The sequence below is a fragment of the Nasonia vitripennis genome (genome assembly GCF_009193385.2).
Source record: "Nasonia vitripennis strain AsymCx chromosome 2 unlocalized genomic scaffold, Nvit_psr_1.1 chr2_random0002, whole genome shotgun sequence".
Lineage (NCBI taxonomy): Eukaryota > Metazoa > Arthropoda > Insecta > Hymenoptera > Pteromalidae > Nasonia > Nasonia vitripennis.
Window position 1 is genome coordinate 1413549 of NW_022279608.1, and position 12124 is coordinate 1425672.

Sequence of the window (12124 nt, forward strand, 5' to 3'; positions counted from 1 at the left end):
CTTAACGTCGCCTTCTTACATAAACGATTTCAATGCACTATATAATTCAGCTTCGTGTCCAGGGTCACCCTTACATACCTAGCTGCCGGTTTAGTCATGCTTGCTTTTTGGCCTACCCTCATATATATGATAATTGGAACAAGTTTTCTAGTCAGAATTACTATATCTATCTTGTTTAATGCCAAGGTCAGTCTGTGATTTCTAATCCACGTCAGCACCTTACATATTACCGTGTTTAGCTTAGCTTGCGCAATCTATATGTTCCGACCTGTAATAACCGCCGCTACGTCGTTTGCGTATCCGACGAGTATGACATCGTCTAGCATTTCTAGTCTAAATAGCTCATCGTACAGGATACCCAATAGGTCCAACCCCATGATTAAACTCTGTGTTACCCCTGCAAATATGAATTTGCTTCTACTTTTTTCCGCCGTGTCGTATTCGATAACCCGATCCCTTAGATAGCTAATCAATACTAGTCGTATAATGTACCGCGGTACCCTAAGCGACTGCAGAGCGTCTAGTATGTCTACCTCTATCTGACCGAGTAAAACGAGCTTTTTATGTCCAGTATTGCATGCACAGCCATTGATCTTGCCGCATGATAAGCTGCATGCGTCCTTTTTTACCGTGTCAGTAACCTCTCTAATCGCGCCGATCGTTGACCTGCCCTTTCTCAAGTCATATTGCTTATCAGAACGGTCCCCTGCTTCATTAACCGCCTCTAATATTCGTAGCTTAAGTAGCACTTTACTCGTATTTCCCATTGTGTCTAGGCTGATTGAATAACCTTGCGAGAAGATTTACTTGTACAACAGGTAAGTTATTGATAACTTTATCAAGCAGTCCATTGCCTTTCGGCCCTTTCTGTGATTTATGAATGATCATCTCTCTTCGAGTGTTGATTTACAACTGACAATCAAGGTATAAAACAAGTGTTTATATTTCAAGAGCTCAATGTTGAATCTGACTCTGTTACGTGAACATGGATTTTACTGAGCAGAAGGTCAAACTCCCCGTCGTGAATTTCGATTTTGGAAAAGAGAAGAGAAAGAAGCGACATGGTGAATTACTACCAGATAGTATACGAGCAGTATTCTGCGGACCATCAAACTGTGGAAAAACAAATAGTTTATTGGCTTTAATTACACATCCTAATGGTCTTAGGTTCGAGAATTTGTATGTATACTCAAAATCCTTGAATCAACCAAAGTATCAATTTCTCAAAAATGCCTTGGATCCGATTGAAGGAGTATCATATCTTCCGTTCAGTGAGCATGAATCTGTAGTATCTCAAGATTAAGCCCTTCCAAATTGAATAATGATTTTTGATGATGTGGCATGTGAGAAGCAGCATAACGTCAGAGAATTCTTCTGTATGGGGAGACATAAGAGTGTAGATAGCTTCTATCTATGTCAATCTTATGCTCACATAGGAAAACATCTCATTAGAGATAATGTCAATTTGTTAGTAATTTATCGACAAGATGATGTAAATTTTAAACATATCTATGAAGATCATGTGAATACCGATTTAACTTTCAACGAATTTCGGAATCTTTGTTCTGAATGTTGGAAGAATGATAGATATGGATTCATCGTTATTGACAAAGATAGGCCGATGAATGAGGGTAGATACAGAAAAGGATTTGACTGTTTTGCAATAAAAAAGGAATTAAGAGTTTCAAACTTACAGTTCAGTTGTAGACATCGCCACGTCAGCATGTCAGACTTCGAGAAAGAGAAGAATGTTCTTAGTGAGCTCTTGCGAGCTCGTGAGGCTATTAAAAAAAAAATACACTTTATTAAAACAGGAGAAAGATGATTTTGAAAAAGTCATCGGTGATACTCTAAAACCAGTCATCACACCACTTGAGAAACTTGTTGAGATGAAAAGTGAAAGCCCACTACAGCAACCATCCAATCGCATTTTGGATTAAAATAGCAGTAAAAAATGAAAAAACGAATGAGAATCGATCGATCGAGTTTGCTCAACGATCAAAATAAGAACAATAAATCAAGTTTATTGGATTATACTGTTTATGATTATGATGATGATGATGATGATAATGATGTTTATGGCACAATAACCAATTCTACATTTAGATCCGCGAGTGGAAAAAATGAATCAGCTGAAGATTTTTTATCATTGCTAGATAAAAGCCGTAGAACGATTGATAATATATACGGAGTGCGAAAGGTTGATGAAGTGTATATGATTGGTGATTCAGAAATTGAATTTGATGATAAATATGTCAAAGTCAGAAATGCAAGTTATCCTAAAACGAGTGGACTGATGGAATTGCTATTTAAAAAATATCCGGATGATCTTCTTCTGAGCTCATCAGATCGTGCAAATTATCGCAAGATTCTGGAAGCAACAAATGCTCATCAGAAAAAATTCAGCAAAGATGAATCTATACGAATGTCGAGAAGTAATAAATATAAGAATATTTTAGCACCAATGTTTCGCAGTACTCCACGTAAAAAGAACAGTAGCAGCGGAGGAGGACTCATACCTAAATATAAAATAGCTAAGAAAAATTCTTCCATAGATCTCATCTACTGGGATGATCCAAGCGAGCTTACTGAGAGACTTCGACTATTGATTGCCGAACGATCAGCTGGAAATAATAATCACAACAATGAAATCCAGTCGATTATTGAGGAATTATGTGAAGCTGGGCATATATATTGATACGCAACTTTCTTCTTTGCATCAGTACTACCATGAGTCTCGATGTGTTTGGAAGAAAACTTGAGGGCTCGCAAGTGAGTCGTGGTCCTCCAGGCATTGGTTTCAATTTTACACCGGACGGTGATTTTGATTTTGATTTTGATTTTGATCTAGAAAACAAGCGACTTTGCAATCTAGGACCGCCCAATCATCCAAACGATGCAATCACATTGCATTCACTGAAAGTTATTCTACAAACTGAAATAAATTATATAGCTGCTAAAATTGCTGGAATTGGTGAAGTTATAGAAGAATACAAGCAGCAAGTTGAAAAACATCAATTGGAAGTGATTGCAAAATTGCGTTATCTTTATAGTACAACTCTTCGCAATTACTCTGGTGTTGATTATATCATTGAAGAAGTGAATAAACAATTAAAAGTTCGTATAGACGAATTTCCAGATGGATTTTCATCTACTGTAAAGGAAGATGGAACGTCATAGAGTAGCTGAAGAGCTGCACAAGCCAGCACGTCGGCGATACAAGAGAAGAAAATATGACATACGTGGAATAGACGAGACTTGGCAAGCTGATCTTGTACTTACTCACTGTCATAGATATATTTTCAAAGTATGCATGGGCCGTGTCAGTCAAGTCAAAGAGTGGTAATGATGTTACTACAGCTATGAAGTCAATACTGAAAGAAGGACGAGTACCGAAGAATCTACAAACTGACCAAGGAAAAGAATTTTACAATTCAAATTTTCAAAAACTTATGAAGAAGCACAATATACACTTATACTCTTCACATAGTAATCTTCATGCAAGTATATGCGAACGATTCAATAGAACGTTAAAAAATGCAATGTGGACAGAATTCAGCAAACAAAGAAGCTATAAATGGTTGGATATTCTACCTAACCTGCTCAAAGCATATAATTCCAGAAAACATCGGACAACAGGAATCGAGCCTGAAAATGTTACACAGGCAAATGAGCGAGAAGTCAAGAGACGTTTTCCAAATGAAAAGTCGCCAATGAAAAAACCAAAATTTAAAGTAAAGAGATAAAGTATGAATAAGTAGGATAAACAATGTTTTTGAAAAAGGTTACACGCCAAACTGGTCAACGGAAATTTTCACAATAACGCGAGTTGTAAAAACAGATCCAGTAACTTACCATTTCAAAGATTATTATGATAAACCCGTCTCTGGCGGCTTTTATGAACCAGAAATTCATAAAACTATGTATCCGGAAATTTATTTAGTAGAAAAAGTTTTAAAGAAAAGTGGTAAACGCGTATATGTTAAATGGTTAGGATTTAGTGACAAGCATAATAGTTGGATAGATAAAAATGAGATTGTATGAATTATTCAAGGTTCAAATAAATAAGAAAGCAATTGTTATTATATTTAATAATGTATTTATTCATGTAAATTGCACACAAGTTTGAACACATAAATAAATAGTATTTAACAATTATCAGTCTTTGTATTTCATTATTTTAGCATGTGGTGAACTTAAAAGAAGTTCCACCCTGATATGTTATAAATAAACTAAGTTTATTTGCTGTGTTAGAGAGATTATTGAAAAGTTCTTGATCTTTCAAGATTGCTGATGAGATCTTTTCTGGAAGAAATATTTGAAAGCTGTCATCGATCTCGGCCACGATCTTCGTGCCGAATCTCGTCTTTACTTCCTTTAGCGCAGTCACCATGTATGCATGATCTTTTTCTAAGTCCGTGGCTTTCTTCTTGGGCAAGAACTCGCGCTCAGCAATTTTGTTAAGTGCAGATAGATCCATTCTGAAAAGTAAAAATATAAGAATTTGTGTTAGAGAAAATACTTTCTTTGAGAAGAAAAATAGTGAGAATCAGCTATGAACTTACTTGGAAATGTTAAGTGAGTCTTGGTTTCTTCTCCAAAGGCAGGTAATTTTCAAGCTCGACTGCTCGAATGTGCTCTTCACCGTGCTGCGTCGGTTGATATAGCCCATTCCCCACCATGATGTCTGCCCCTTCCATCGCCTCTTGTAGAATATCCCTTCTATCGGAAGATGCCCCCTCCATCGATGGGTTCCATTCGTGCATTAGCTCCTCACAAACATCGTATTCGATAATGATTTGTTCACCTGTATCGCCATAAAGTGTCACCCCCACTCGTGTTGCACTTTTTTCATTGGTCACTTCGTTCCCCCTCTCCATTGCTCTCTCGCTTTCTTCTTCAGTATTGGTCGCTTCATACCTCTTCTCCACTTCCATCTCTCCCACTCTTTCTTCTCTTGTATCAGCCATTTTTTCATCCCCCTCCATTTGAATTACAGCCAGCGCCATCTGTTCCTCAATAATTCGGTAATGACCCCAAGGCAAAGTGTCTGTGCTATGAGGTAATAAGTATCTTTTATCATCATGCGGACTTAGTGCTATTTTATTCTGTTTTTCAATATGCACTACATGCAATTTAGAGCGAATGTTGCACTGCTCACGTTTAACAATAATTTGTTCTTCAAGACATTTTCGATAATCTTCGAACGTGATTGTTTTCTTCACAACACTCGATTTTATGCCTTTGGCTTTTTTCACAGTCTCAGATCCATCTATCAAAATACTATACATTTTGCTACGTAAACCAAGAAATTCCGTCATAATCTTGCCACAGCATTCATCTTTCATTAATCCAGGCACTTTTTTATTGACACGCGGGATGCCAAATTGATTGTTCTCTTTGTAATCAGAAGTATCAAATCTGTGCAAGTCTTCTTTCATTATTTTATACATATCCACGTCAACGACTTCATATATTAGACTATCTGTGTCGGTGTAAAGGAGTTTACATTTGTCCCCAAGTCGACGCTTCATATATGAATAATGAAAATCGTATAACAATGTTTTAGACAAATCGAGAATTCTGAGACCAACGTATATTGGTTTTTTAATTGTAATACTTGTTCTCTTTAGCTGTACAGCAACCAAATTTTCATCAAAGATAGCACAACTATGAAAATTTGGTTAAGCTATACGTGCTTCTGCTCCATATCGACCTGTAAATTTATTCATTAATCGCACATCAACGCGAGATCGTTCTCGCTCGATGCACTTACCATATACTGCATTAATTAATAACTTGTAGAAAAGCTTTTCAAACTCATTCTTGGCCTGCTTTCTCTTCTCTGTATTAAATTCAACATATGGTTTGAGCCAAGGCTTCTGCTCAAAACTCAGAATCCTATGCACTTTTTTTAGTCGAAGTCCATTACCTAATACCTGTTTTAACGCAAGATAATGAATGACATACCTTTTCTTATCGTTCAAAGTAGTCAACAGTTTCTTTTGCTTTGAGCCAGGGGGTGTACGATGCTCTGCACAAAAAGGCAAATCTTGATGATCATCATGTATTTCTTCAGGATACTCTAAATCTACTTCAGCAAAGTAGCCTGTATCAGAGTCTGGTGGTGCATTGAAAAAATTTAAATTCGTTTCATATTCGATCCATTTGAATTTTCCCACTGGTAAATACTGCACCATAGCCCATCCATAAAGATTATTAATATCAAAATATAAGAGTGTCTTCGTTTTCTGATTCTTATCGTATTATGGTCCCATATACGGATTGTTCGCCTTAGCATACCGATTGCAACATTGACTTATTCCTCCTCGAAAGCCTGCTTCAATAAACATCAGCATATCTATATCTGTAAGAAGCTCCAATTCCACTTTTGTCATTTTTAGAGCTGCATGATTTTTAGGGACCTGGAGTCGTGTAAAAGTATGCAGGACATAAATTATACGCTTTCAGAGATGTCTCTCGAAAACTTTCGAAGACGTTAGCTAATAATAAAACATCTGTTTTCAAGTACAAATCTGAATATTCACCCAAAGCTTTTATAGTAAACATATTCCATACTGTAACAGCATGGTGATAGTCTTCGTCAATAATATGAGAATCTGTTAGTTTATTGTAAAACTCATTTTTCTCTGGCAGTTTTGTAGTCATCAACTTGTCCAATCCATCTACGAAATCATATGGAAATATACCTTTTCGTCTAAGATTGATTTGTTCATTCGTTAGATTGCGTTGATGTTGTCGTCGATGTTGCTGTTGTTGCTGCTGTTGTTGCTGCTGCTGTTGTTGCTGCTGCTGCTCTTGTTGTGTCCACTGTTGTAGCTGCTACTGTTGTTGCTGCTGCGGCTGTTGTTGCTGCGGCTGTTTTTGGTGTAGCTGTTGTTGTTGCTGCTGCTCATTTTGAGTGCTGCTATTTTTTACGTTTTTATCAGCAGTGCTGTCTGTCCGCTTCAGTTGTAAACGGCCCCGTCTTTCGCAAACTGGTCTCGTAGCTTCTGTAACAAATACATACATTTTTATTTTTTAACGTGAATTTTTTAAAGATAAACTTAATTTAATATTTAAATCATTTTTTCTTACCCAGGTCCATCCTCGATGTTCCTGCTTTTGGAGACATCTCACCAGATGCCCTTTTCTTCTGCTCATTCCCGCCTTTGTCTTCTGTAAAAAAGAATCAATATTGTTATTATTATTGGGGCCTGGGATCGTCGAGGATTGACATCGTCAACTGTCGACGAACCGCCAGGATGCCGTGAGCTCGCCTTAGCGTTCTCCGCTGAAGAGCTTTGCGATTTGCTGTATAACTTCTGCAAATCAGCATTAGACGGCAGTGGCGGCACTGTAACGCAGAGAAAAAAATCAAATTAAAAGCAGAAATTAACAATTTTTTGCGCATTAATATACAAAAAAAATTATACTTACACCTTTCCATTACCTCCATCGACCAGGAGACGTACTCCAGCATAGTCAATAGAGTCGGTGTGTTGGACACCAGCCAACGTATGCGCTCCTGGGCAACTCGAATACTACTTCTTCTGGAACTCGACTTCTTCGTTGCCATCTTGATCTTTCTTCAAACTTGTGAAATTGAAAAATCGATGACTGAACTGACTGCAGTTAGCACTGGGACTATTTATATCCAAATTTTAGCTTGCTCTTTCTATGACTCTCCTACAAAAATCCTCTGATTGGTGAAATTTTTCCTCCCTAATTCTACAACTCTCCTGGAAAAGTTCTCCGATTGGTTGAGTTCCTCTTTCCACAACCTTCTTGAAAAATCCTCTGATTGGTGAAAATTTGTCCTCCCTAATTCTCAAAACGCGACAGTTTGCGCATCCCCCCGCTAAAAAAAATGTACACTGCTTATCTTCATAAACGCGCAGAAACACTCTTCGACTAATCCACGACCTTTTCTTGACCGAGAAAATTTCTAAGACCCTTCCTATAGGCTTGTGATTGAATCTCTGCGCGCAGACTATGTAATGGCTTGTGTACACATTTTTAGACTCAAGCGCGCAGGTGTACAATTTTTTTACGCTCCATCTACTTATCAGTTCGGCCAAACGCATTTGCTTTATCATCCCGTATACCTTTGAGAAAATTTCTAGACGCCGCAATGGCTAGTGTACATAAAAAACAAGGTCCAAGCCATTAGGGTGTTCATAAGGCCCATTAGATCGTGTACATCTCCGAGCTCGCTGCAGGCCCTTTTCGATTTCACATCCATCCAAGCGAGAAAAAAGGCCCTATCAGATCGTGTGTATCTTTGAAAAAAAAGGCTGCCCCTTCCACTAAAAAAAGAAAGTAGCCAATAGCTTTTCTTTGTAGGCGGTGAAAAATCTACAAATTCAGACTTGTATAGGGAAGGGAATTGAAAGTGGTGGGAAACCATCCCACTCTTTCTCTCATTGGTTACTAAAACACATGAGAAAGGGAAACATATCCCACTCTTTTCATCTCGGGAACTAGAATACGTAAGAGAACGCTATAGACATTCCAAAACATAAGGGAGAGTGGGGAGAACTATTCCCTCTCTTTCATCAGGTATTAAAACACTCTGAAAGGAGAGGGAATGTTTTAGTATGCGTGAGAGAGGGAAACTATCCCACTCCTTAATCGGGTACCAAAACAGTTTGAGAGGAGAGGGGGTGTTTTGGTATGCTTATGTTTTGGTATGCCTATAGCCTATCTACTCGTATATATTATACATTAACATGTTGTTATAGCATTAACAAATCATGCTTAAATTATACATGTATTTTAGTATATCAATTATAATTACTTTTATCCCTAAACCTTTTGAGACAAATTAAACATTAGTACTTTTATTAATACTATGCGCTCGCATGTGAGTCGTCAAATATTGTTTATATTTAAATTTTTTTGAGCAGATTTCACATACATAAATTAACCATTTATCTGCACATTTATATGATCAACACTTTTTCAAATAACTTTTTTAAACAAAAATCATACATAAATTTTGTATGTCCTGTATGAGCGTCGACATGATTTTGTAAATGTAAAAAGTATATACAATAAAATAATTATATAAACTTTATAATTCTTGCTATATATATATATATATATAACAACGAACTTCTGTTTTTAAATGTCCTTTGCGTCGTTTTTCACAACGGTGCTGACATTAAAGGAGAGTATATAGTGGACTGCGCATGCGCCTGACGCTGAGTAAAGCCAAATTTTACCGCGCAAGTTTGAATAGTATAATTTTCTTTTAGAAAAAATTAATACATATATTTTTTACCATCGAATAATTTGTAAATTATTTATAAATTGTTCTGCTGAGCGAGTTAACGCGAATCATTTGGATGATATGAAAAAATTATTTTGTAATTATAAAATTATTTTTTTTTTAGTTTATTTATAGGGCTCTTGGCGATGATTCCACGTTTTCTTTACATTGTATAAAAATTTTCATTGATAAAAATGAATCAGTATTATTTTATTTTCAAATGTATTCTCTTTAGAACAAAATTCATTAATTTTTAACCATAACCATTATTTAGTATAATTTGATGTCATAAAATTATATGGAATTATTGGTAATTTTTATACAATAATATAAAAAAAAGCAAAAAAAAATAAACGCGCCTAAAGTTCATGGATTTGATATAATGTGCTTCTGACAGTACACCTTAGGTGGTATGGAAAACTGTCTATTGTTGGTTATATTTTCCGTTTATAAGTATACTTCTTTCTATCTCCAACAGGGTGAAAAATGTCTATTATTGTTTCACTAAATGATGATGATTATGATAATTATATAATTATGATTATTTCTAATAATACATTAAGTTCTTTAAACTCACTTATTCACCTACAACTTAATGAATGTAAAACTTAATGAATATAAATAAATTGTCTTATAAAGTTCTCTTCAAATATGACGGTCTCAAGCCCGATAACGCAAAAAGCAGTCTCTAAATATGCTCAAAATAAATGTTAAACTTTAAAAATAGAACTAACAATACATTTTGATTAAGTTAATCATAACAAATTTGTGTTATTTCTGTGTGGGGGGGGGGGTAAGGGCGTATGTGGTGGGGGGCATTGAAATTTTTAAAAATAACATAAAAATGAACGATTTTTACGTTATTTTGTGGGGGTGCCGAGTGGTGGGGCTGTAGGGGGATGTGAGGGGGACGGTGTGGGGGAGTATAGCCAAAATAAATAAATAAATAAATAAATATATATATATATATACATATATAAGAGAAATCTTTGGTATAAGTATGTACAAGTTGGTAACACAAGGCCTTTGCGCGGTGGGTCCCAGTGAAGGGCACGCTTCCTGAATATTTAGTAAATAGATTACAATATTCGCGGTATTCTACCAGAGACGGCCGTCTTTGGTAATTCGGTAGTACCTTTAAGGGTCAGTAGTGACGATATTAACGGCTAACTCGGGTAGTTTCCTAGGAGCTAGGAGTCGCACTTCCTAACTCATATGAGTGTTCTTTGTTTTTCTGAGAATTCGCTAAAAATGTTAGCGTAAGTAAGCAGGAAAGCGCGTTAAGCGTCGCAGAGGAGCAGGTTGCTGGGTGCGGATCAAGAGTGAGCGGGAAGTCGAGCCGTCGGAGGAAGGGGCGATTTCAGGCTAGTCGGGGAGCGAGTTGAGCGCGGTCGTGGGGACTAGCTGATTTGCGAGCGCTGATTGGCCGAGCCGAAGCGGCTCGGTGCGTCACTTCTTTTTTGACCGTTGCCCGAGACGCACTTTGAAGTGACAGTTACACGCAATTCGTTGTTCACATTGTGAAGTGTTTTGAGTGTCGAAGTCACGAGTATATTCGCGATAGCGCGTACGCAAGTGAAAGGAGCCGTGAGAGTGGGTGTGTGTGTGAGAGCGTAGGTGAGTGAGGAGCGAGGCGAAAAGAAGACGACCATCCCGAATCTAGAGCAGGTCAAGGCGACGAGGGTCACGAGGAGGAGAGGCGACGAGCGTCACAGCTCCTTCCTGATTGCATTATTTGTGAAGCAATCTGTTGTATGAGAGTTCTGCACTTCGGATCACCTTTAGGAGGACTTCTTGGTTCATACGTCGGGTGTTCCATCTTGGTGTCCAATTATGCTTTCTCCTTGTCGCTTTTACAGGATCCCCGTTGATGTTAAAGAAAATATCTTTGGTGGTTGCTAGCTGTATATTCGTCCGCAAGGTGCCGGTCCTTTATTTTATGCAGTGTCATTTCGCTCGCAAAAGTTATATCCGGTATGAATTTCCCAAAACCTGGTCTACAATAAGTAGTGGTGTTACTCTCGTACAGCCTGCTTCTGTGCAGATTAGATCCGAGAATTTGCGCCATTACCTTTGGGTCCCACTAGCATTTAGTTTCTTCCCGAAAGACTCGCACGCTCTGATGCCTAGGGTATGCGCCGTCTAACCTTTAGATAACTGAGCGTCTCTGCATAAAACACACTTTATCAGGGCTTTTGTATCGCTCTTCAACGTGCCTGTACCTAAGCAGCATTGTTCTTTTCAAAATGTCTTCTCTAACTTTTTGAGGGTAGAGCTTTTTCCATCATTCTTCATCTTGACGAGAAGCGTAAGAGATTTGATCATGATGGATCTTATTGCAGGCAGTCCCTCTTTTATCGTGGTATTTTCATTCCTCTGCTCATCCAGAGTTTTAGTCATTTCTCTGGCTGTTCGTTTACGTTCTTGTAGCTTGTTTCGCAAGCTGACATAATCTTGTAGCTATTCTTTTAACGCTTTCTGGATCTCTTTACCTGATAGTGCGCTTGACTCGTATCGGTATTCTGCAACGCTTGAGGTGCTGCAAATACTGGTGCTACTGCCTGCCTTTTGGATTAGGTATCTACTCTCTAGCATTGTTGGTACCTTTAGGGTGTCTACTTTCAGAGTTTCCTGTGAATTCCCTTAATGTTTAATCATGGTCTTCTTCTTGTAGATGATTTTTTTTTAATCCAGCATGCGTCTGACCACCTAGATCCCTCCGTCTATGGAAGTAGCTAACATGACCCCAATGCATGACTGAAGGCGGTGCTAGACTGGCTACGTTATGCCAGAGTATAACACGCGCTATCGCCCTAGCCCACCTCCGCTCTCTCCAGTTTCCTACCCCGA

At 37.8% G+C, this 12124-nt stretch overlaps 2 protein-coding genes across 17 annotated transcripts in view; one reads left to right on the forward strand and one right to left on the reverse strand.

Annotated features, from left to right (window-relative positions):
- LOC100680429 (protein unc-79 homolog) overlaps positions 1-12124 on the forward strand; it is a 2400004-nt gene that overhangs the window by 740179 nt on the left and 1647701 nt on the right. The gene's annotated exons all lie outside the window — the stretch shown is intronic.
- On the reverse strand, positions 4122-4876 carry LOC116416261. The gene is made up of 2 exons (XM_031923973.2): positions 4566-4876; positions 4122-4481 (listed from the first exon to the last, which is right to left on the reverse strand). Exons 1-2 carry the CDS (start codon positions 4670-4672, stop codon positions 4181-4183), a joined length of 408 nt encoding a protein of 135 aa, XP_031779833.1. The 5' UTR covers positions 4673-4876; the 3' UTR covers positions 4122-4180.